The 18,237-nt window shown below is 61.2% G+C and overlaps 2 protein-coding genes across 7 annotated transcripts; one reads left to right on the top strand and one right to left on the bottom strand.

The window, feature by feature from the left end:
- Positions 1-368: 368 nt before the first annotated feature.
- ELOF1 (elongation factor 1 homolog) lies at positions 369-5,006 on the top strand. 5 transcript variants are annotated; one of them, XM_030301082.1, is made up of 5 exons: positions 394-455; positions 1,094-1,142; positions 3,734-3,867; positions 4,024-4,094; positions 4,407-5,006. In XM_030301082.1, exons 3-5 carry the CDS (start codon positions 3,752-3,754, stop codon positions 4,469-4,471), a joined length of 252 nt encoding a protein of 83 aa, XP_030156942.1. In that variant the 5' UTR covers positions 394-455; positions 1,094-1,142; positions 3,734-3,751; the 3' UTR covers positions 4,472-5,006. The 5 variants fall into 5 exon arrangements, with proteins under 5 accessions (XP_030156906.1, XP_030156924.1, XP_030156914.1 ...); XM_030301072.1 differs by having other exon boundaries at positions 441-459; XM_030301046.1 differs by lacking the exon at positions 1,094-1,142 and having other exon boundaries at positions 369-455.
- A 3,095-nt stretch (positions 5,007-8,101) lies between these two features.
- Positions 8,102-14,649, bottom strand: CNN1 (calponin 1). 2 transcript variants are annotated; one of them, XM_030301029.1, is made up of 7 exons: positions 14,507-14,649; positions 12,355-12,476; positions 10,169-10,235; positions 9,918-10,055; positions 9,627-9,737; positions 9,010-9,156; positions 8,102-8,910 (listed from the first exon to the last, which is right to left on the bottom strand). In XM_030301029.1, exons 1-7 carry the CDS (start codon positions 14,567-14,569, stop codon positions 8,665-8,667), a joined length of 894 nt encoding a protein of 297 aa, XP_030156889.1. In that variant the 5' UTR covers positions 14,570-14,649; the 3' UTR covers positions 8,102-8,664. The 2 variants fall into 2 exon arrangements, with proteins under 2 accessions (XP_030156889.1, XP_030156896.1); XM_030301036.1 differs by lacking the exon at positions 14,507-14,649 and adding an exon at positions 13,463-13,478.
- Positions 14,650-18,237: the final 3,588 nt, after the last annotated feature.

Below are 18,237 nucleotides of genomic sequence, written 5' to 3'. Positions count from 1 at the left end.
CAGCCGTACTGCTATTTGCAATTCCTTAGCACGGAAATCTTTTGAACGTGTCCGCAGCTGGGGAGATCCGGGCGGGCTGCGAGGGGCTGAGGCTTGAACTGGGAGACACGACACGTGCAGACGCTGCGGCCTAGAGCGAGGATGCCTTTCCAACGCCGGTCCGGCCCAGCCCACCGTCGCTGAACCGCCTGCACCGCGACAACTCCTCAGAAGCGGCGGCGCGCACCGCCTCAGGCCACGGCGCCAGCCCCCTCGCGCAGGCGCACTGCGACCCCGCCGCCCGGTAGGGTGTGCGAGTACGCATGTGCACCGAAAAGAAGCGGGAGAAGGCGGGGTCTCCCCGCGGGGCGTTACCGGCCGCAGGTTAGAGGAGGAGAGGGGGTTCCGCTTCCGGCTGGAGCCGGAAGCCACTGTCTCCCGGGTGAACGAGGCCGTCGCAACGAGGGGAGGCGAGTGTAGGTGACTGTTCGCAGGGGCGGGCGTTGGGGCCAGGCCGGGTTAGGCGATCTTCTACTGGGGGGGGGGGGGGGGGGTCACGGGATCCTGGAGGAGGCGTCGAGGACCCCGGGGCTGGGGGGGTGGCCGGCCGGGGAGCTTGACTCCCCCGGACCCCAGCCCTCTAAGCGCGGCCGCTCGGAGGCCTGGCTCCCGCAGGCGGAGGGCGGGAGGCGACGCCGAAGCCTCGGTGAGCTTGGAGGGACCGCCGGCCCTCCGCCTTTTGAAGGTTGGGAGCCGATCCCTTTTCCAGGCCCCTTTGGCGCGCTTGGACTTAGGTCGCCATAGGGCAGGCAGGGCCCCTGGAGCTTTGTGTACAGGCTAGACCCCCTTTCTGGTGTGCGATTGGGGGTGCCGTAGACGCCGGATAAAATGAGATTCTGGAGCCCATCCATACTTTCTGGTTCGGGAGCCTTATCTGTTCGTTCAACAAGTAGTTACTGAGCGCTTAATGCATACCAGGCACCGTGCCTGGTATGGGGATTCAGCAGTGGGTAAATCGTGCACCCCCCCAACACTGCATTCCGCTAGGGGCAGATCTGAAATGAGGTTCAGAAATCTGCATTTTTGAGCATCCCTCAAGTGATTCTGTTAACAGGTGGTACCCAGGGCCAGGCTTCGGGAAAACAGAACACTCCCCGGAGCAGGTGAGGCAGGGGCTATAGAACTGGCTACATTTCCGGGGGGGGGGGGGGGGTTCTGGCTGCTTTCCCCTGAGGTCCCATCTCAGACTCTTTCTCCCCATTGCTCCCTGAGCTTCAGCTGTACCAATCTTCTTGCTCTTTCGGGGGGTGGGAGGGGGGGAGCTGCTTCTGCCTCTGAGCCTTTGCAGTTGCTAAGTTTCCATCAGTCTGGACTGTTTTGCACTGTCGCCTTCTCTCATCATTCAGGCCTCAGTTTAAATGACTTTTACCCAGAGGGTCCTTCCCACCCCGCTCCTAGGTGAAGTTGCCCCATTCCGGAAGTATTCCCTTAGCCCTGATTGATTCATCTCATAGCACTTACTGGTAACGGAAATGATCTCTCTTATTAAGTTGTTAAGTGTCTGCCGTCGGCTACCAGCAGTTCCACAAAAGCAGACACTTTGCCTGCCTTGAGTGCAGCATTGCCGTGGTTCGCGGAGGGCCTGGCATTGGTTCATTCGTTCATTGAGTAAACATTTGTCGAGCGCCAGCTCTGTGCCACCAGCAGTTGTAGGCGCTGGGGATACAAAGAAAAGACACAAGTCCCTGCCATCGTGGAATGTACATTTGGAGGGAGGTGGACAGGGTAGGAGGTGCAGGGAGAGCCATAGGGAGGCTGTTTTGAAAATGACCAGGACTGGGGACTCGGACTACGGTTTTGGCTCTGGCGAGAAGAGAAGCGGGCAGATTCTGGATGTCTTTTAGAGGTAAAGCCGCAGGATCAGGGTCCGATAAGGGATGTGAGAGGGAGTGGAAGGAATCGAGGGGGAGTCCAAGGTTTGTGCAAAGATGGGTTTGCTATCTGCTGAGCTGGGGAAGACGGAAGGGGCCTGTTGAGGTGTCAGCAGCTTGGGTTTTGGACGGGTTATGTTGAAAAAGTGGGTTCGCATCCGGTGAGGGTGTAGCCGAGGCAGGTAGACTGCAGCCAGTCTGCAGCGGAGAGGAACCGTTGAGGGTGGCAGATCGGGAAGCCTCAGTGTAGAGGAGGCATTTGAAGCCCTGAGGCTGGGCGAGGTCTCCACGGAGGTGAGAGCAAATGGAGAGGAGCCCAAAGATTGAGCTCGTGGGCTCGTGTATCATCACGGAAGTCCGGGCCGGGGCCGGGGGGAAAGCAGCAGCAGAAACTGCAAGGCCCCGCCAGTGAGGCCGGGGCAGAGTGCAGGGTCCTGAGAGCCGCGTGGGAAGGGTGGGAGGACGGACCAGCGCGTCCAGTGCCCTGAGGAGGCGGGGAACTGCCCCCTGGGGGGAGCAGTATGGTGGGGGGGTAGAGGGAGAATGGGAGGAAATGAAGACCGGGAATGCAGGCAGCTCTTCTAGAATTCTGGTCTTTATTCCTGTGTCACGGAGGAAGAGCCACACAGGTGGAGTGTAGGGGGGACAGGGAGAGGGGAGAGTGCCTGGGGACGGTGATCCTAGAACCCTGAGCTCAGTGCCTGGCGTGGGAGGCCCCTGTCTCCAAGACACCTGTCCCTAGATGTTTCTCTGCCGCTTGAGCCCATCATCTTCTCCCAGCATCTTGTTCTTCCTGTGCGTTAGGCATCAGAGGATGATGCCACCTTCTCCCCCTACCCACCCTGTCCATCCCCCACCACCTTAGGAGTCATCCCGGTCCCTCCTTCTCTGGCCACACTCTGAGACTCTCTCACCGCCCGCCATCCCTCCACCCTGAACAGCCCTGGCGTGGTTCTGACTTCATCTGTATCCACACCTCCGACCTGTACTCCTCGATGCCCTAGAAAGGCAGTGATTTCATCCTTTGTCTCCCCACTGCCCACCCTCCCACCCAGGATCCATCCAGACCCTTTCCCCTGCCCCCGCTCCCTGTTTAGCCTGCCCCTCGCCACCCCCTGCCCCATGTGGTCCCCCAGCGCTGGCCGGGGCCCTCAGACACCTGTCTTCGGTCGTGGTATGTGGCAAGGACCGGAAATGCTTGTCCCCCCATCTCTGCCCACCAGCCCCTTGTGTGTGGAGAGTTAGCCCAGGGGGCTTCTCTGGAGGATCTCTCCTATCCCTTGAGTGTCATTCCTCCTAGGTGTCCCTTTTGTGTCCCTTTGACGAGAGGAGTAGCTGCTCCTAAAAGCGCCGGCTTCTGGGCACTTAGGCTGTGCCCATCCCCGCGCAGCTGGTCCGTCAGAGCCTCTTGCGTCATCCTCACCAGGAACAGTGGCGTCCTGCCTGGGTGCTGAGGATGGGTGGGCCAGGTCCCGTGCTCGGCACTCCGTGTACCGTTTGTCATGGCAGCCGCACAGACCCCCGTGTGGGTAGCAGCCTCATCTCTGTTTTACTGACAGAACACTGAGGCACAGAGAGCTTAAGTCACCTGCCCGGGGCCACCCAGCAAGTGGAGGGCCACGATTAGAACTCGGGCCACCTGTTGCCAGAGCCTGCCCCCATCCCCCGCCCAGAGTGTGCCTGGATCCGCCGCCTACCTGGGGACTGGGAGCCTCATCCCTCAGAGGCGGAGCCTTCTTCCCAGCCTGCCCCCTAGAGCATCGAGCTGGAGGGCTCTGTGGGTCCCCTGGGTTGCTGACTCCTGTCCCCCACCGCCACCGCAGGTTTGCCCTCCTACAGACATGGGGCGCAGAAAGTCCAAACGGAAGCCACCCCCCAAGAAGAAGATGACAGGCACCTTAGAGACCCAGTTCACCTGCCCCTTCTGCAACCACGAGAAGTCTTGTGACGTGAAAATGTGAGTGGGGGACGGGGCCTCCCCTCTCCTCCCAGAGTCGGGAGGCAGCTTCCCTGCTCCCACCATCCTTTCTGCCCCAGGCCCTCCCACTTAGGGCGATCGTCACCCATAGACGCGGCCTCCTTTACTCACCAGCCCCTCCTCCTCCTGTTCCAGGGACCGGGCCCGCAACACCGGAGTCATCTCGTGTACCGTGTGCCTAGAGGAGTTCCAGACGCCCATCACATGTATCCTTGGGAAACCAGGCTCTTGCGGGGAAGTGGGGTGGGTGGGGAGGGGTGGGGGCAGTCAGGGCTCCCCTGCCCCGGGTGGGCTGCTCTAGGGCACCTGGCCAGGGGCGAGGGGACTGGATCCAGACTTTGCTCCTCTGGCCCTCCTGCTTACGCTTTTGTGGGCCGTGACCTCCCTGGGGCGGGGACAAGGCGCCACCTGCTGACTTGGGTAGGGTTCGCTGCGGGGATCCGGCTGACACCGGTGAGAGGGGTGAGTACAGGGAAGGGGCCCGATGCCACCAGTTGCCCTTGACCTCAGCGGCCCAGATCTGTCAGAACCGGTGGACGTGTACAGCGATTGGATAGATGCCTGCGAGGCAGCCAACCAGTAGCGATGCAGAGGACCCACTCCCGCGGCAACCCTGCCTGCCGTGGACCTGCCCCGCTGGGTGCCAATCCAGAGACATTCCAGGGTCCGCGGTGTGGGTCCAGGGCCTTCACAGCCCTCTGCGTGTATGGAGTGGGTGTGGGTGCGAGTGTGGCCGTGGCAGCGTGCCTGTGGGCACGGACTGGAGTTGAGGCGGGGTTGTTGGGCCCCCCCCGGGGGCCTGAAGTGCTTCCCTTGGCTCTGAAAGCCTTGAACTTGCTTGCTCCTCCTCGGGGCCCACGTCCTGACGTTCTGGGCAAGGACGAGCCCAGCAGAGGCTGCCAGGGGACTCTCCAGCCTCCTCACCCATCTCACCAGCACCGTGTGAACTGGACTGTCCCCCGCCCCTCCCCTGCCTCCCTAGGCCTGTGGCCTGGGATTCAAAGCCACAGTCCCACAGGCAGCCCCTTTTCCTGTTTAGTTGCTTTTGTAGAGGAGGAAGGGGCTGGGCTGGGGGTCGCCGTCGGTCACGAGCCCCTAAATAAAGCAGCTGATGCAAACTCCTGCTTCTTTGTGATTTCCTGGGTTCTGGGTCAGGCCCAGGGGTTCAGTGAGGGAGAGGGGGAGACTGAAGCACTCAGAGGTGGCCTGGCGGGCCATTGGAAATGGGGTTTGGTCAGTCCTTCAAACTGTCTGTTTTGTCCATGCAACAGGCATTCGGGGTGAAACCGTGGCCGTGCTGGGCCCGAGGCACACGGATGAACCCACAGACACCTGGCCAGGCATTTACAGGCACAACAGAAAGTGGGGCCAGTGGAGCCCGGGGTGACCAGAGAAGGCTTCCTGGGGGGCGGTCCGAAAGAAGAAGTGATACTCAAGGGCCACCCTGTGCCAGAAGCTGCTCTCAGGCTTGCCTGCCCTGCCCCCCCACCCCACCCCCCTGAAAGGTGCCTGTGAGGTAGGTGCCCCAGGCTCACAGGTGAGGAATTGGGCCAGAGATGGCAAGTCACCGGCCTAACGTCCCACAGCCGGAAAGCTGCAGAGTTGGGCCTTGAACCTGGGAGGCCTGGCGTCACAGCCCAGGGTCTGACCGCCTAAGAGTCCAGGGTCCAGGCTGAGAGAACAGCTCTCTGCTTCCAGGGCTGCAGGGGTGACAGCATTGTGGAGGAGTAAGGGTCCGGGAAAGGGACCTTTTTCCGAGGGTGGTGAGGGGGTCTCTGAAGACGAGGTGGGGCCGATGCTGGTGCGGTGTAATACATTTTGGTCCCTATCTCTAGTTCCTGGCACAGCTCCTCAACCCCTTGGAATTTCCTGAATGGCAGCATCTTTTGCCAACAGAGCCCGTTTTGATCACACCTACGTTCATGTCGATCGCTGTGGGGCCCCAGATCAGCCTCAGGATGGGGCTGGTCACCGGAAGGTCCGTGATTACTGAGTGGGACCCTCGGTAACACCCACAACCTCTGAGGAAGGGAAAGGGGGGCTACAGATTAAGCTGTATAACAACTTCAACAAGATTTGACAAGCTTGGGGGGTCGGTGAACCCACGGAAGCACGGAAGTGCTGGGGGAGTGGGGTGCCCCTTCTCCCGACTTGGGCCCGTACACGGCTCCATCGAGCGCCTCCTGATTTATATTCTTTTCTAATAAACCGGTAATCTAGGAAAACGCAATGCTTCTCTTGAGTTCTGTGAGCCAGTCTAGTAAATTAACGAAATCGGAAGAGGTGGTCTTGGGAATCCCTGATTATCACTGGTCGGTCAGAAGCACAGGTCATAACCTGGACTTGGAATTGGCCCTAAAGGAGAGGGACGGCCTCCTAAGACTGAACCCTTATCCTGGGAGATCCAATGCTGTCTGTCTCCAGGTCGTGTCAGAATTGAGTGAATTGCTTGGTTTTGGAAAAAATGCGTCTGGACCTTGCTGATGGACGGTGCCCTCAGATGGTCTTACAGGTGTGGAGCTTGGGGCCCATCAGCACCCGCACCCGGCTTTGAGCCTGGGCAGCAGGTGGCCTGTGCTTTGCATTCCTCGTTGGTACGGCAGAAAGGACGCTAGAACGTTCCAGGGCCATGCTGAGACTGGAGGGGCCTAGCACAGTGCCTGGCACGGTTTAAGTGACTCTGGGACCCACTCAGGGCACTAAGGGGTGTGGGACAGCCGAGGGGGGATGCTGAGCTAGCCACCAGGCCCGGCCACTGGGTCTGGCATGTTCCCCCACTCCCACCTGGAAGCCCACCCTGCCCTGCCCGTCCTGTGGTGCTCTCGCCTCCCCCCTCCAAGGTCCCAGGCGGGAGCCAGTGGGCACGGGCGAGCGGTGGACAGGTGCCTGGGCGGGGGGTGCCCTCTGGGGTCCAGCAGAAAGGGGGCTCATTCCTCCGGCTTCCAGGGCCCGCCCACCCCAGTCACACAGGCCAAGTGCTAATATGGTACTGTTTTCTCGAGGAGGCAGGGCCCTGGGCCAGGCATGGATCCTCCTCGGCATAGCTCCCCCTGTGCTGGCCCTGGGGGAGCAGGACTTGTACTAGCCAGGCCAAGAGCGCCTGGAATCCCTTTTACGAGGCCCCAGGGGCTGTGTGCGTCCGTGCACGCGGGTCTTCTGGTGTGTCTCCGCAGGTCCCCGTGTTCCAGCTTCATCCCCTGCTGTGCGTAAGGAAGGGGACACCACCATTCTGTAACCACCTGCCACCCCCACCCCCACACGGCCGCACCCTCCCCTTGGAACTCTGACAGGTGGTGCCTTCCAGGCAGGACTGCTGGCGCTCACATCACTGGGAGGACAGGGGCCCCTCTGAAACGTGGAGAGGTGGGGGCTGTCCACAGACTCCGAGGGCCCTGGGCTGGCAGGCCAGGCTCGGGAGTCAGCCCTCAGAAGAGGGCAGAGAGCGAGCTGGGCGCACAGGGCGGGCGCACAGGGCGGCGCACAGAACAGCTACTCCCCTGCCCCGTGCCAGTCTACAAAGGGCCCTTGCCCCGCGCCCCCCAAGTGCCCATCCTGCCCCACTGCCTTGTCCCCTCCCACCTCCCCACAATCCGGGGCTGAAGGGTCCGGCCTGCCCACGGGGACCTCCGGAACCTGGCTGGACCACATTCATTGGTCAGTGCCAAATGCCTTCCCCCGTCCGGGGGTGTCATTTCAGCTTCCCCATGTCCCCAGGAGGCTCTCTGACCTCATTTTCGTGTTGGGAAAACAGGCCTAGGGAGGGCAAGTGACTTGCCCCGAGTCAGTCAGCGTGTGAGAAGCAGAACTGTGTGATTCACACCCCATCTAGCCTGTCCCGGCGCTTGGGCACTTTTACACCACCACCCCCCCCCACCCCGCAGACTTCCCAGAAAGGCACACGGGGGCCCAGCACGTGCGCGTGGATATTATGTGTGAGGGTGTGCGTTTACGTGTCCTGAGTGGGAGTGTGTGCCGCACGTGTGCATCTGTGCAAGGGGAGTGTGTGTGCTCCACACACACAAAGTAGGGCACGGATTCTGCGTGTGAGTGCCTGTCCCGGGGCCCGCCAAGTGGCCGCGCGCTCCGTGTGCGCATCTGACGGTGTGAGCGTTGTGCCCCTGCAGACGCGTATGCGGGACGCGGAACCGATCCGAGCAAGGCTGTTTGCACGGGTGCAAGAGACACGCGGGCTCCAGCAAAGAGCAGCCCCGAGTCCATGATTTTACAGCCGTTTATTGTGCTCCAGTGAAATAGAAAAAGAAAGTGCTCGCGTTACAAACGCCGCTGTCACATCCACGTATGCCTGTCGCTGCAAACCAAACCGCGTGTGTCCGCTGGGTCTCTGGGCATGCAGTTTGCTCCCACTGTGGGAATGGGGTGGGGGCAGGCCGAGCCTGGGCTCTGGGGGTTTTGCTTGGGGGGGGGACTTCTTGTCCTGGGGGGACCCACTTGTGAGGGGGGAGGGAATGACAGCCGGGGTAGCCTTGCTCAGTGCGTCCTCTGGGTGCTGTTGGGAACACCCGGCTCGGTGTTGGGTCCCGCGGCGCTCCAGGGAGGAGGGCCCCCTCCCCTCCCCCGCAAGCCCCCCAGTTTGCCCCCCTCCCCCACCAAATGCTAACCCTGTGGGCAGGTGCCGACGGCGGGGGGCGGGGGGGACGCCATGCAGGGGGAGGGGTCGACGGGGGCGGCGCGGCCCCTGCCGTTAGCAGCAGGCAGCCTCCCTGGGGGGAAGGCGGGGCGGGGCGGGGGGGGGGGGGGGCGGGGGGCCCCAGGGCCCTAGGCCGAGTTGTAGTAGTTGTGCGGGTGGTGGTTGTGGGCAGGCTCGCCCAGCTCCGGGTACTCGGGCGTCAGGCAGTACTTGGGGTCATAGACCTGGCGCGGCAGCCCGTACACCGTCATGCCCCGCTGCGAGGCCCCCTTGTTGCTGCCCATCTGCAGGCTGACGTTGAGCGTGTCGCAATGCTCCATGCCCAGCCCCGGCTCGAAGATCTGTCGCTTGGTCCCGGGTGCGGTCATCCCGGCCTGCAGAGGGCGCAGCCCGTCAGACCGCGGGCACCCAGCAGGGCAGGGGCCACCCCAGCGGCCCAGCCCGCGGCCCCCCCCCCCCCCCCCCCCACGCACCTGGCTGGCCCCCTTGTTGCTGCCCATCTGCAGGCTGATGGTAGCCTGGTCCAGGGGCTGGTCCGTGCCCAGCTTGGGGTCGTACAGGTGGCGCCGGGTGCCGTAGGCCGTCATGCCCTGCTGGCTGGCAAACTTGTTCGTGCCCATCTAGGAAGGAGAATCAGCCCGAAGGTCACAGAGCCTCACCCGGGGCCACGGGACACAGCGTGTCGGCGGACCCTGGCTCGCCCTCTGCCGAGGCACCCGCTTCCATTGTCAGGCTCCGGACTGGACTCTGAGGCCCAGAAAAGGCAGGTCACGTGGCCTGTAGGTGGCTCCGAGCCCCGGGGCCTGGCTTCCAGGGTTCGAGCCCCAGCGCGGCCACGTATCACGCGGGCAATCGCGGTAAGTGAGCCGGCTTCTCCAGGCCCCGGTTTCCTCATCTGGATAAAGGGTGTAACAACAGCACCCACCGCTCGGAGCCGCTGGACGCCAAGCACAGTGCCCGGCATACATCCGAGGTAGGGCCAAACAGCCTGTGCCCCAAAGCCTGCCGGGACCGGGGTGCCCTCCTGGCCTCCTTGACCTCCCCGCCCAGCTCAGCAGCAAGACCCCCCCCGGTGAAGAAGGGGCAGTACCTGAAGCCCGATGATGTTCCTCCCTTCTCGTAGCTTCTCTGGCTCAAATCTCCGTTCCTGCTTCTCCGCGTACTTCACCCCTACGTTCACTTTATTCCCTTTCGTCTTGGCCTGGGGAGGGCCAAGGGAGCAGGGACTGACAAGGGAGCCTCCAGGCACCGTCCCCAGTTAGCACCTGCTCCCCCCTCCCACCCATGCTGGGCCCCGGGGGCACGAGTGGCCCCCACTCGCATCCCAGCCCACACCCTCCACAGCCCACCCGCCCCACGCCCACCCTTCAGCCTCACTCACCATGCTGGCCAGGGCCAGGAGGGTAGACTGCACCTGGGTGTGGTTGGTGTTCTCAAACAGGTCGTTGGCCTCGAAAATGTCGTGGGGCTTCACCCCATACTTGGTGATGGCCTTGATGAAGTTGCCGATGTTTTCCAGCTGGAGGGGAGCAGGCGCCAGTCAGTGGAGGGAGGCAGGGTTGGGGCGGGGGGAGGGCCGAGGGGCGGTGTGGGCCAGGGGTTGAAAGAGTACAGAAAAGAGGCTGGGCTCACCTGGTGCCAGTTTTGGGTCGACTCGTTGACCTTCTTCACGGAGCCCGGCTGGAGTTTATTGATGAACCTACAAGGAGCCGGGGAAGGCAGCGAGGAAGGTACGCCCAGCCCCGCGGGACCAGGGGTCAGGGTGACAGCCAGTGGGCGATGTCGCGGGTTCCCACGGCAACCAGCTCAGCTGCGGCCCCCCTGATCCACCCCGCACACCCGGGCAGGACTGAGATGGGAAATCGGGAGCTGGGCTGGGGTCTCTAGCAGAAAGTCCCCTTATCCCAGGCTTGCAGGAGTCCCCTGCTGTGACCTTGTCTCCCTGGCAACCACCTTTCGGGCTGCTGGTCCTCTCCAGGCATCTGCACTGTGGAAAGCCTGCAGCCTGGGCCTCGGACTTCCCTTCCTGGCCACACTCACCCCCTTGATCTCCTCCAGTCTCTTGACCGCAAATGCCACCGATACGCCAACAGCTCCCCAGTGTCTCCGTGCAGCCGGGCCCCTCACTCCCCAATCCAGCTCCCTACATGCTATCTCAAATCCAGTGCACCCACCCCTGCCTCCTGACACCCACTTCCCCCAACTCAGCCCCTTCCATCTTCCCAGGCTCAGTAAACACAGCCTTCCAGGTGCTTGGGCAAAGCCCTCAGACTTGCCTTTGACTCTCCTATCCTTTTCTCCCGTCCACACACCCAAGCACTCAGCAAGTCCTTTGGCTCTGCCTTCCAAAGACATCTAGAAGCCCACAGCTCCTTGCCACTCCCACCCTGCTCCAAGCCGCCCACATCTCTCTCCTGGGCTCTTTGCAGGGGCCTCCCTGGGGCTCCCAGCTTCCACCGTGTCTCCTCCCGACCCTTCATCTTGTAGCTCGAATGGTCTTTTCAACAATAATTCTAGTTACTTCCCAACTCAAAGCTGTCCCATGGTTTCCCTTCAGAATAAAGATCCTAATACTTAGCATGACTGAAAATGTGCCCCCCCCCCCGCCCCGCTCCGCCCAGCTAACTCCCTCCACCTCCTCATATCTCTCCTGGTTGTTCCTTAAACACACTACACTCGCTCACTCCCACCTCAGGGCCTTTGCACGGCTGCCCCCCTGCCTGACCCACTCTCCCCTCAGACGCCCTCCCAGGTCCCTCCCTCACTTCATCCAAGATTCCTCTCAAATGTTACCTCTTCAGAAAGACCTTCCAGGCCATTCTGTACAAAGCAGCCACCCTTTTCCCCACCCCGGCCCCCCGTCCTTCCCCACCAGACTTTTCTCCACGGCACTTCCCACCCTCGGCAAGTATGTTATGTGATTATCTCATTGATTATTTGATCGATCTGCCCTCACTAGGACGAAAGCTCTACGTGAACTCAAAGTCAAGTCTGTTTTGTTCATTATCCCCAGTGCCTAGACCTGGCACGCAGCAGGTGCTCCATAAATTCTCGCGGCATGAAGGACTGAATGGGGGGAGGTGTGGGGGGTGGGCTTGGCACTCTTTAATGTCCAAGCAACCCTGTCCGAGCTGGGACACCAAGGTGTCCCCTATTCCTTGTCCCGAGTGGATACGACAGAACAGGATCTCCCCACCCTGCCACCTTTCCAGCACCTAGATCTTGGTAAGCCTGCACCTTCGGGAAGCTTCTCAAGAGCATTCTCTGGCCACCATGGTCACCCTGCCCTGGGTCAGACTCAGAGATGCAGACAGGACCCCCCCCGGGCTCAGGGCCCTAGCCAGCATTAACGTTGCCGTGGAATCTGGAATCAAAGCTTGGGAGCTGCGTGGGCTTTCATTTCTCTCGATGATTTAAGTTCTGAGAAGAGTAGAAGATGGGGACCTACTTAAATGACTGTGGTATATCTCTCGTGTCAAGCCAGTGGTGGACAGCCATCATTGCCTGTTGCCCTGTGGCCACGATCTCTCTTTCTTGGAACTCGGAACTCTTGGAGGCCATAAATGGGCCCGCCCTGCCTTCCTAGATTCTGGAGTCACTTCTGTTGGAACAGTATGGGACTTGGGGCCATGCGTTTTACCTGAGCCTCAGTTTTCTTTCCTGTTAAATGGGCACAATGCTTATTTGCCACCACTGTTCCCAGGTCTCGGATATAAAGTGCCTGACCCGGCTCGGAGCCCCTAGTCGGTTGAGGGGTTGAGGGGCGGGGATGAACGCCCAGGTTGAGGGCAGCCCAAGGCAGAGTCTGCTCCACTCACTCGCAAAGAATGATGCCATCTTTGAGGCCGTCCATGAAGTTGTTGCCGATGCGGCGCCCTGTCACCCCCTCGATCCATTCTCGAAGCTCCTGCTCCCGCTGGTGGTCGTACTTCTGGGCCAGCTGGGGGTGGGGGGCGCAGAGGAAGCGGTGACCCCATCTGATATTCCCTGGGCCTGATCTTCTTCAGCCCCTTCCCAACTAAGGCAATTCTGCCCCAGCGTCCATGGGGGGGGGGGGGGGGGGGGGGGGTTGAAGTGGGCTGAGGGCCAGGGCTGAGGTGGCACCTGCCCAGGGGGCCATTCCGGACATTCTGAGGTTTGGCACCAGAGAACGCGGACAAGGCGGGGGGTGGAGAGCGGGGGGGTACTCAGAGCCGGGGGCGGGGCGGTGCCTGGCCTCTCGGTTCCCCCTCCAGGCCAAACTTGGGGCTTAGCTTCCCGGGGGCCCTGCCCGTCCCCCCCTGCTGGAAGCCTGGGCCCCCAGGCAGGGGAGGAGGAGCCCTAAGGAGGTGCCCTGAGTATTGCCTTGCAGGGGACTGTCCTGTCTTGCATGCCTGCCTCAGTGTCTCTTCAGGCCCTCATCTCCTGGGCTCCAGCTCCGAGTGGAGCGGCCGGGAGCTTGTCTCTGTCTTACTCCTGGCCCCCTGCGTGTGGCCGTATTCCTCCCTCTCCCCATCCCCGTGACCTCTGTCTCTCTCTCCAGCCCTGTCTGTCTTTCCTCGGCCCTGTCTTCCTGTCCCCATCCCTCCGCGTCTGGCTGGGGGTGGGGCTCCTGGTGGGGCCATCCCTGCCTCGCGGCTGGTCTCCGACTCCAGGTTCCCTGCCTCTGGTGGGGGTGGGGCTCGTCCGGCTCCTCTCTCGGCCTCCCCATCCCTGTCTCGGTCTTATCTCGCTCGTGGCTCACCCTCCCCATCCGTCCCTCTCAAGTCTCTGGGCTCCCAGAATCTCCGTCCCTCTCCGTCCCTCGCCCTCTGCCCCCCTCCCCACGTTGCGCCCCTCCGTTTCTCCAGAACCCTCAGCCCCAGCCCCGACAGGCTCCAGGACTCTGGGGGACGGAGCTGGCCCTTCTCCTGGGGGAGGAGGAGGTGGGAGGGGGCGGCCCCTCACCTGGCCCCGGCCCTGCCGCCCCCCTCCCCACCAGCCCGGCTTTATAAAGCAAACCGGCCCTTATATAGCGCGGCCCCGCGGGCCGGGCTCCCCGAGGCCGCCTTATAAGGCGCGGCGGCTTCTCGCGGCTCTGGGGCCGGCGCTGGGGGGGAGGGGGGCGGCGCTGGGATCGCTCCCGGCCCGCGCACCCGCCCCCCCACCAGCCCCCTCCTCCAGCAGCCAGGATCCCCCGACCCTGGATCCTATTCCAGCTCTCCGCGTCCTCGCTGTACACTGGGACAAGCCACCCCGAGCCTCAGTGTTCCCCTCTGTCAAATGGGGCTGGGACTTCTCCCCTGGCAACGCTCACGGGAGCATTCCAGTGAGTTGGGGACTTCAAGTTCACTGCCCTGCAGAAGCTGAACCCCCATTCGGGGGTGTGTGGGGGGGGGGAGGCCAGGATCCTAGCTCTGCAGCTCCCTTATTTAGAACCCTAGCTACTTACCCCTCCTCTCTGAACCTCAGTTTACCCATCCATAGCATGAAGGTGGTGTGTGCATGTTCTCCCAACCCAAAACGAGGACACGTCCGTCGTGTCCCTAATGCTCCCTCTCTGACCTCCCCAGCTGTCTCTGCCCCCCCCCCCCTTCAGGATCTCCCACACTTTCTGGGTCTCCCTTCCCCACCATCCCAGCTCTCAACCACTCCCCACTTGCTTTTTGAGATGGTGGGTGCAAGGAAGATCAAGTCCTTTCCCAGCCCCCCGCCCCCCAACATAAAAGGAACAGGGGACAGGTTAACAGGAGGCTCTGATCAAGCGGGGTCTTCACCAGGGACTGACCTCCTCAGTTTACCTATATGGTTGCCTGCATGCCCCCCATTTTACACGCCCCACCCCAACAGTCGCTGAGGGCTCTGGGATGCTCAGGATGGGGAGGAAGGCGGGCCGTACCCCATATTTGTCCTTTTGTCCCCTCTGGTCGCAAGTCACATGGGATAGACCAGAACCCCATGGGGCCGTTGGCCTGCCGGGGTGTATGAGCCGGGGTGTGGGGGGGGGCCTACCTTGTTCTTGACCTCAGCCGACAACCCATAGGCGGGGCCCCGGTTGAAGTGAGCAGAAGACATGCTGGCTGGTGGTGGGCAGAGGCACTGAGGACTGAGGCAGCAGCTTAAGGCTCCGTCTGCAGCCCCTTCTTCCCTCCTCACACGTTTTTGAAGCTCCGGAGGCGGCCCGGGCCTCTTCCAAGGCCGTCCCATTGGCCGCAGGGGCCTGCCAAGGGGCGGGGCACCCCCCACCTCGGCCACCCCCCTCTCCCCCCCCACGTGATGTCAGGGCCTTGGTATTGGGAGCCGATTGTGTCATTGTTTCCACCTAGGGGGGCGGCTTGGGTTATTATTGGGGGGGGGGGCTTGGTCATAAGAGATCAAGCTTTCCCCATCCTTCCCTACCCTCCACTGTTCTTTGGACCTCTGGCAGGGTCACCTAGTCTCTCCGTGTCTGTCACTGAGGTCACCTCTCCTTGTCTGTCTCCGGTCTTGAGGCAAGACCGCAGCCCACGGTAGCTTAGTGAGCACCACCCTGGGTTTAGCTCCAGACGCCAACGGTCTGTAGCTGAGCCTCTGTTGCCACATCTGTGAAATGGACCAATGGACAGTCCATGCCCGGTGTGGAGTGCCTGGCACAGGAAAGGACTCAGGATGAGGCCAGTTTTTCCCCTGAGCGTCTGGCACCCCACTTCCGTCCCCTCCGGTCCCTCGGAAGGATCTGGGGGAGCAGAGATCCTGGATTTTACCCTCCCCATCTACCTGCCGGTTGCCTTGGCCGTGGGGTGTCTGTGTTAGCAGGTTTCCTTGTCCCAGCCAGGCCGGCCTGGAGGGATCCCGCGTAAACAGCCCCATCTGGCCAGATCTCACCCCCGGGGACCACAGAGGAGGATGACATTGACCACATCATGCCACTTATGGCAAGGCCACGTTAGTGACACTTGGATGATGTCAGCAATATCTGCCATATACTGATGGGACGTGCAATTTGCTGGCCACATGCTAAGGGCACGGCTGTGATATGCTGATATGACAGTGGCTCTTATGTCAGGCCCTGTTACAAGGACTGTACATGTACCAACTCGTGCCTGACAACGCCCTTAGAAAGGGATGCTGTTACTTTTTTTAAGTGAATTTATTTATTTTATTTTTTAAAAAAATTTTTAATGTTTATTTATTTTTGAGAGAGAGATAGACAGGGTGCGGGCAGGGGAGGGGCAGAGAGAGAGGGAGACAGAATCCGAAGCAGGCTCCAGGCTCTGAGCTGTCAGCACAGAGCCAGACATGGGGCTTGAACTCACAAACCGTGAGATCATGACCTGAGCCGAAGTCGGGCGCTAACTGACTGAGCCACCCAGGCGCCCTTATTATTTTGAGAGAGGGAGAGAGGGAGAGCGCTTGCCCGTGCACGAGTGGAGGAGGGGCAGAGAGCGAAGGAGAGAGAATTCGGAGTAGGTCCCCGCCGTCAGTGCACAACCCCACGCGGGGCTTTATCTCATCAACAGTCAGATCATGACCTGAGCCCAAATCCAGAGTCAGACACTCAACCGACTGAGCCACCCAGTCGCCCCCAGATGCTGTTATTATACACACTTTACAGATGGGGAAACTGAGGCATGGGGTGTGGAATCCCTTTCCGAGTGTCACCCAGTGGCAGTGGCAGAGCAGAATTTGACCCCAGGCCCCTGCCCCTAATGCCATCGCGCTAAGTCAAGGTTCCTCAACCCCGGCACTGTGGACAACAGGGCTGGATAATTCTTCTCGGCCAGAGTCTCTCCTGGGCCTTACCGTAATTGAGGCGGCATCTCCGGCCTCTACCTACCAGATGCCAGTAGCACCCCCTTAGTCTTGACAAACAGCAACGTCTCCGGACATTGCCAAATGTCCCAGCAGGGAGACGGGAGAGGGAAGGCAGATCTTTCCTGTTTGAGAACCACTGGTCTAAACCAATAAGCTAAAATACATAAAACGAGCCCACAATTAGCCCCTGGTATAATCCTAAATGCACTCGGTCTGTTCACTCATGCCTCACAACAGCCTTCCGACGTGGGGTCTGTACGCGGCATCGAGAGGTGACGCCGCCCGCCTGGCCTTACACAGCACGAGGGCGACGCAGCCAGGATTCGAACGCGCGGATTCCAGGATCCTGCCCACGCTGAGCGGCCCGGGGCGGGCCCCGGGTCTCTGCGGCGCACGGCGGGGAACGCGCGCCTCGGCGGAGCAGGCGGCTGGCGCCCCCTGGCGGCCCGGGAGGGGCGAGGGCGGGAGCGGGGCCCGGCGGGATCCGGCCGGCGGTGACGCGAAGCGCTGACTCACTCGGCTCCGCCCCGCCCCGGCCCTCGGCCGTTTGGCCATTTATAGAATCCGCGGGGCCTCTGAAGTCACTGCCCAGGCACGACGGGGGCGGAGTGGGGGAGCTCTTGGCGCGTCCCCAGACGGGGCAGCCCGGGGTCTCCCTAGGGGGCGACCCTCTCTGGCTCTGCCCTGTCCCTCCGATTCTAGTCCGTGTCGGTGTCTCTTTCTCTGTCTCTAGGTCCGTCTCTACCTCGCCCAGTCTTTTTATGTCTTTGTCTCCGAATCTGCCAGCCTCACTGTCTCTCTCTGTCTGTTCCCCTGTCTCTCCATCTCTGGGTCTCTGTTTCACCTTTCTAGGTCACTGTTTCTCTCACTCCGTGTCTCTGTCGTTTCTGTCCTTCCCTGAGTCTCTTGTCTGCTTCATGGGGTTGAGGTGGAGGGAGGCAGCTGACCCCGTCCGGAGGCCCCCGCCCCAGTGGACTCCCCCATCACTGGCTGTCCAGTGTGTAGACCCCTTCTCAACTCCTGTCTGGAGTTCTCAGGTCCCGGCCCCTCTGTGCCTCAGTTTCCCATCTAAACGAAGGGTGGGATCTTGTAAGAAACGGAGTTGCCCCGAAGGGCTCGCGACGGTTATGAAAGAAAAACTCTGCCTTTCCTTAATCTAGGGAGTCCCCTAGATCCGTCCTGACTCTCACGGCCATCTAAAAATCAGAACACACAACTCTGTACTTGTGTGTCTCCGGGAGAGAGCCGCTGCCCCCTTCCCCCTGCACCCGCCTATCTGGGCAGCCCCCACTATGCCAGCCCCCTCGTGTCTAGCTTCCCCTTCCTGAAAACAGGCAGAAGCTGTTGTTCATAATGTCTTCTGTTTCTCGAGGGCTCACTCCATGCTAGGCACTGTGCCAAACACAATCCCATTTAGTCCTCACTGCCACCGGCTTGGGGTGGAAATGTGTAGACCCATTGTATAGATAAGGAAACTCAAGGTTCAGAGAGACCAAGCCACTCTCCTAGGATTGCGCTGCTCCCCCTGCTCCTAGATCCTTCCACATGTATTTCTTATTTATTTATTTTGAGAGAGAAAGAGAGCATGGGGGGGGTGCGGAGGGGGAGCAGAGGGAGAGAGACAAAGAATCCCAAGCAGGCTCCGTGCTGCCAGCACAGAGCCCGACTCAGGGCTCAAACCCACGAACTGTGAGATCATGACCCCCAACCGAAATCAAGAGTCAGACACTCAACCAGTATTTGTTGAGCACCCAAACACACTCCCACCTCAGGACCCTTGCACCAGCGGTCCCTTCCAGCAGTCACATTTCCAAAAGATGCCTGCATGGTGATGCCTTCACTTCTTCTGCTCAAATGTCACCACTTTGGAGAGGCCCTTCCTGACCACCTGCTCTAAAATAACAGCATCACCCAGACTGACTTTGAGAGGGTGAGCACGAGGGAATTGT

Source organism: Lynx canadensis, chromosome A2, assembly GCF_007474595.2.
Source record: "Lynx canadensis isolate LIC74 chromosome A2, mLynCan4.pri.v2, whole genome shotgun sequence".
Taxonomy (NCBI): Eukaryota; Metazoa; Chordata; class Mammalia; order Carnivora; family Felidae; genus Lynx; species Lynx canadensis.
Note: the sequence above shows the minus strand (reverse complement) of the source record. Positions and strands in the feature narration are given on the sequence as shown.

Coding starts and splice junctions, on each gene's coding strand:
- ELOF1 (XM_030301046.1), top strand. CDS start 3,752: ATGGGGCGCAGAAAGTCCAAACGGAAGCCACCCCCCAAGAAGAAGATG. Junction 3,868..4,023: donor AAGTCTTGTGACGTGAAAAT/GTGAGTGGGGGA, acceptor CTCCTGTTCCAG/GGACCGGGCCCGCAACACCG. Junction 4,095..4,406: donor GTTCCAGACGCCCATCACAT/GTATCCTTGGGA, acceptor TCAGCGGCCCAG/ATCTGTCAGAACCGGTGGAC.
- CNN1 (XM_030301029.1), bottom strand. CDS start 14,569: ATGTCTTCTGCTCACTTCAACCGGGGCCCCGCCTATGGGTTGTCGGCT. Junction 9,157..9,626: donor GGAACATCATCGGGCTTCAG/GTACTGCCCCTT, acceptor TCTCCTTCCTAG/ATGGGCACGAACAAGTTTGC. Junction 8,911..9,009: donor GCAACAAGGGGGCCAGCCAG/GTGCGTGGGGGG, acceptor CGCCCTCTGCAG/GCCGGGATGACCGCACCCGG.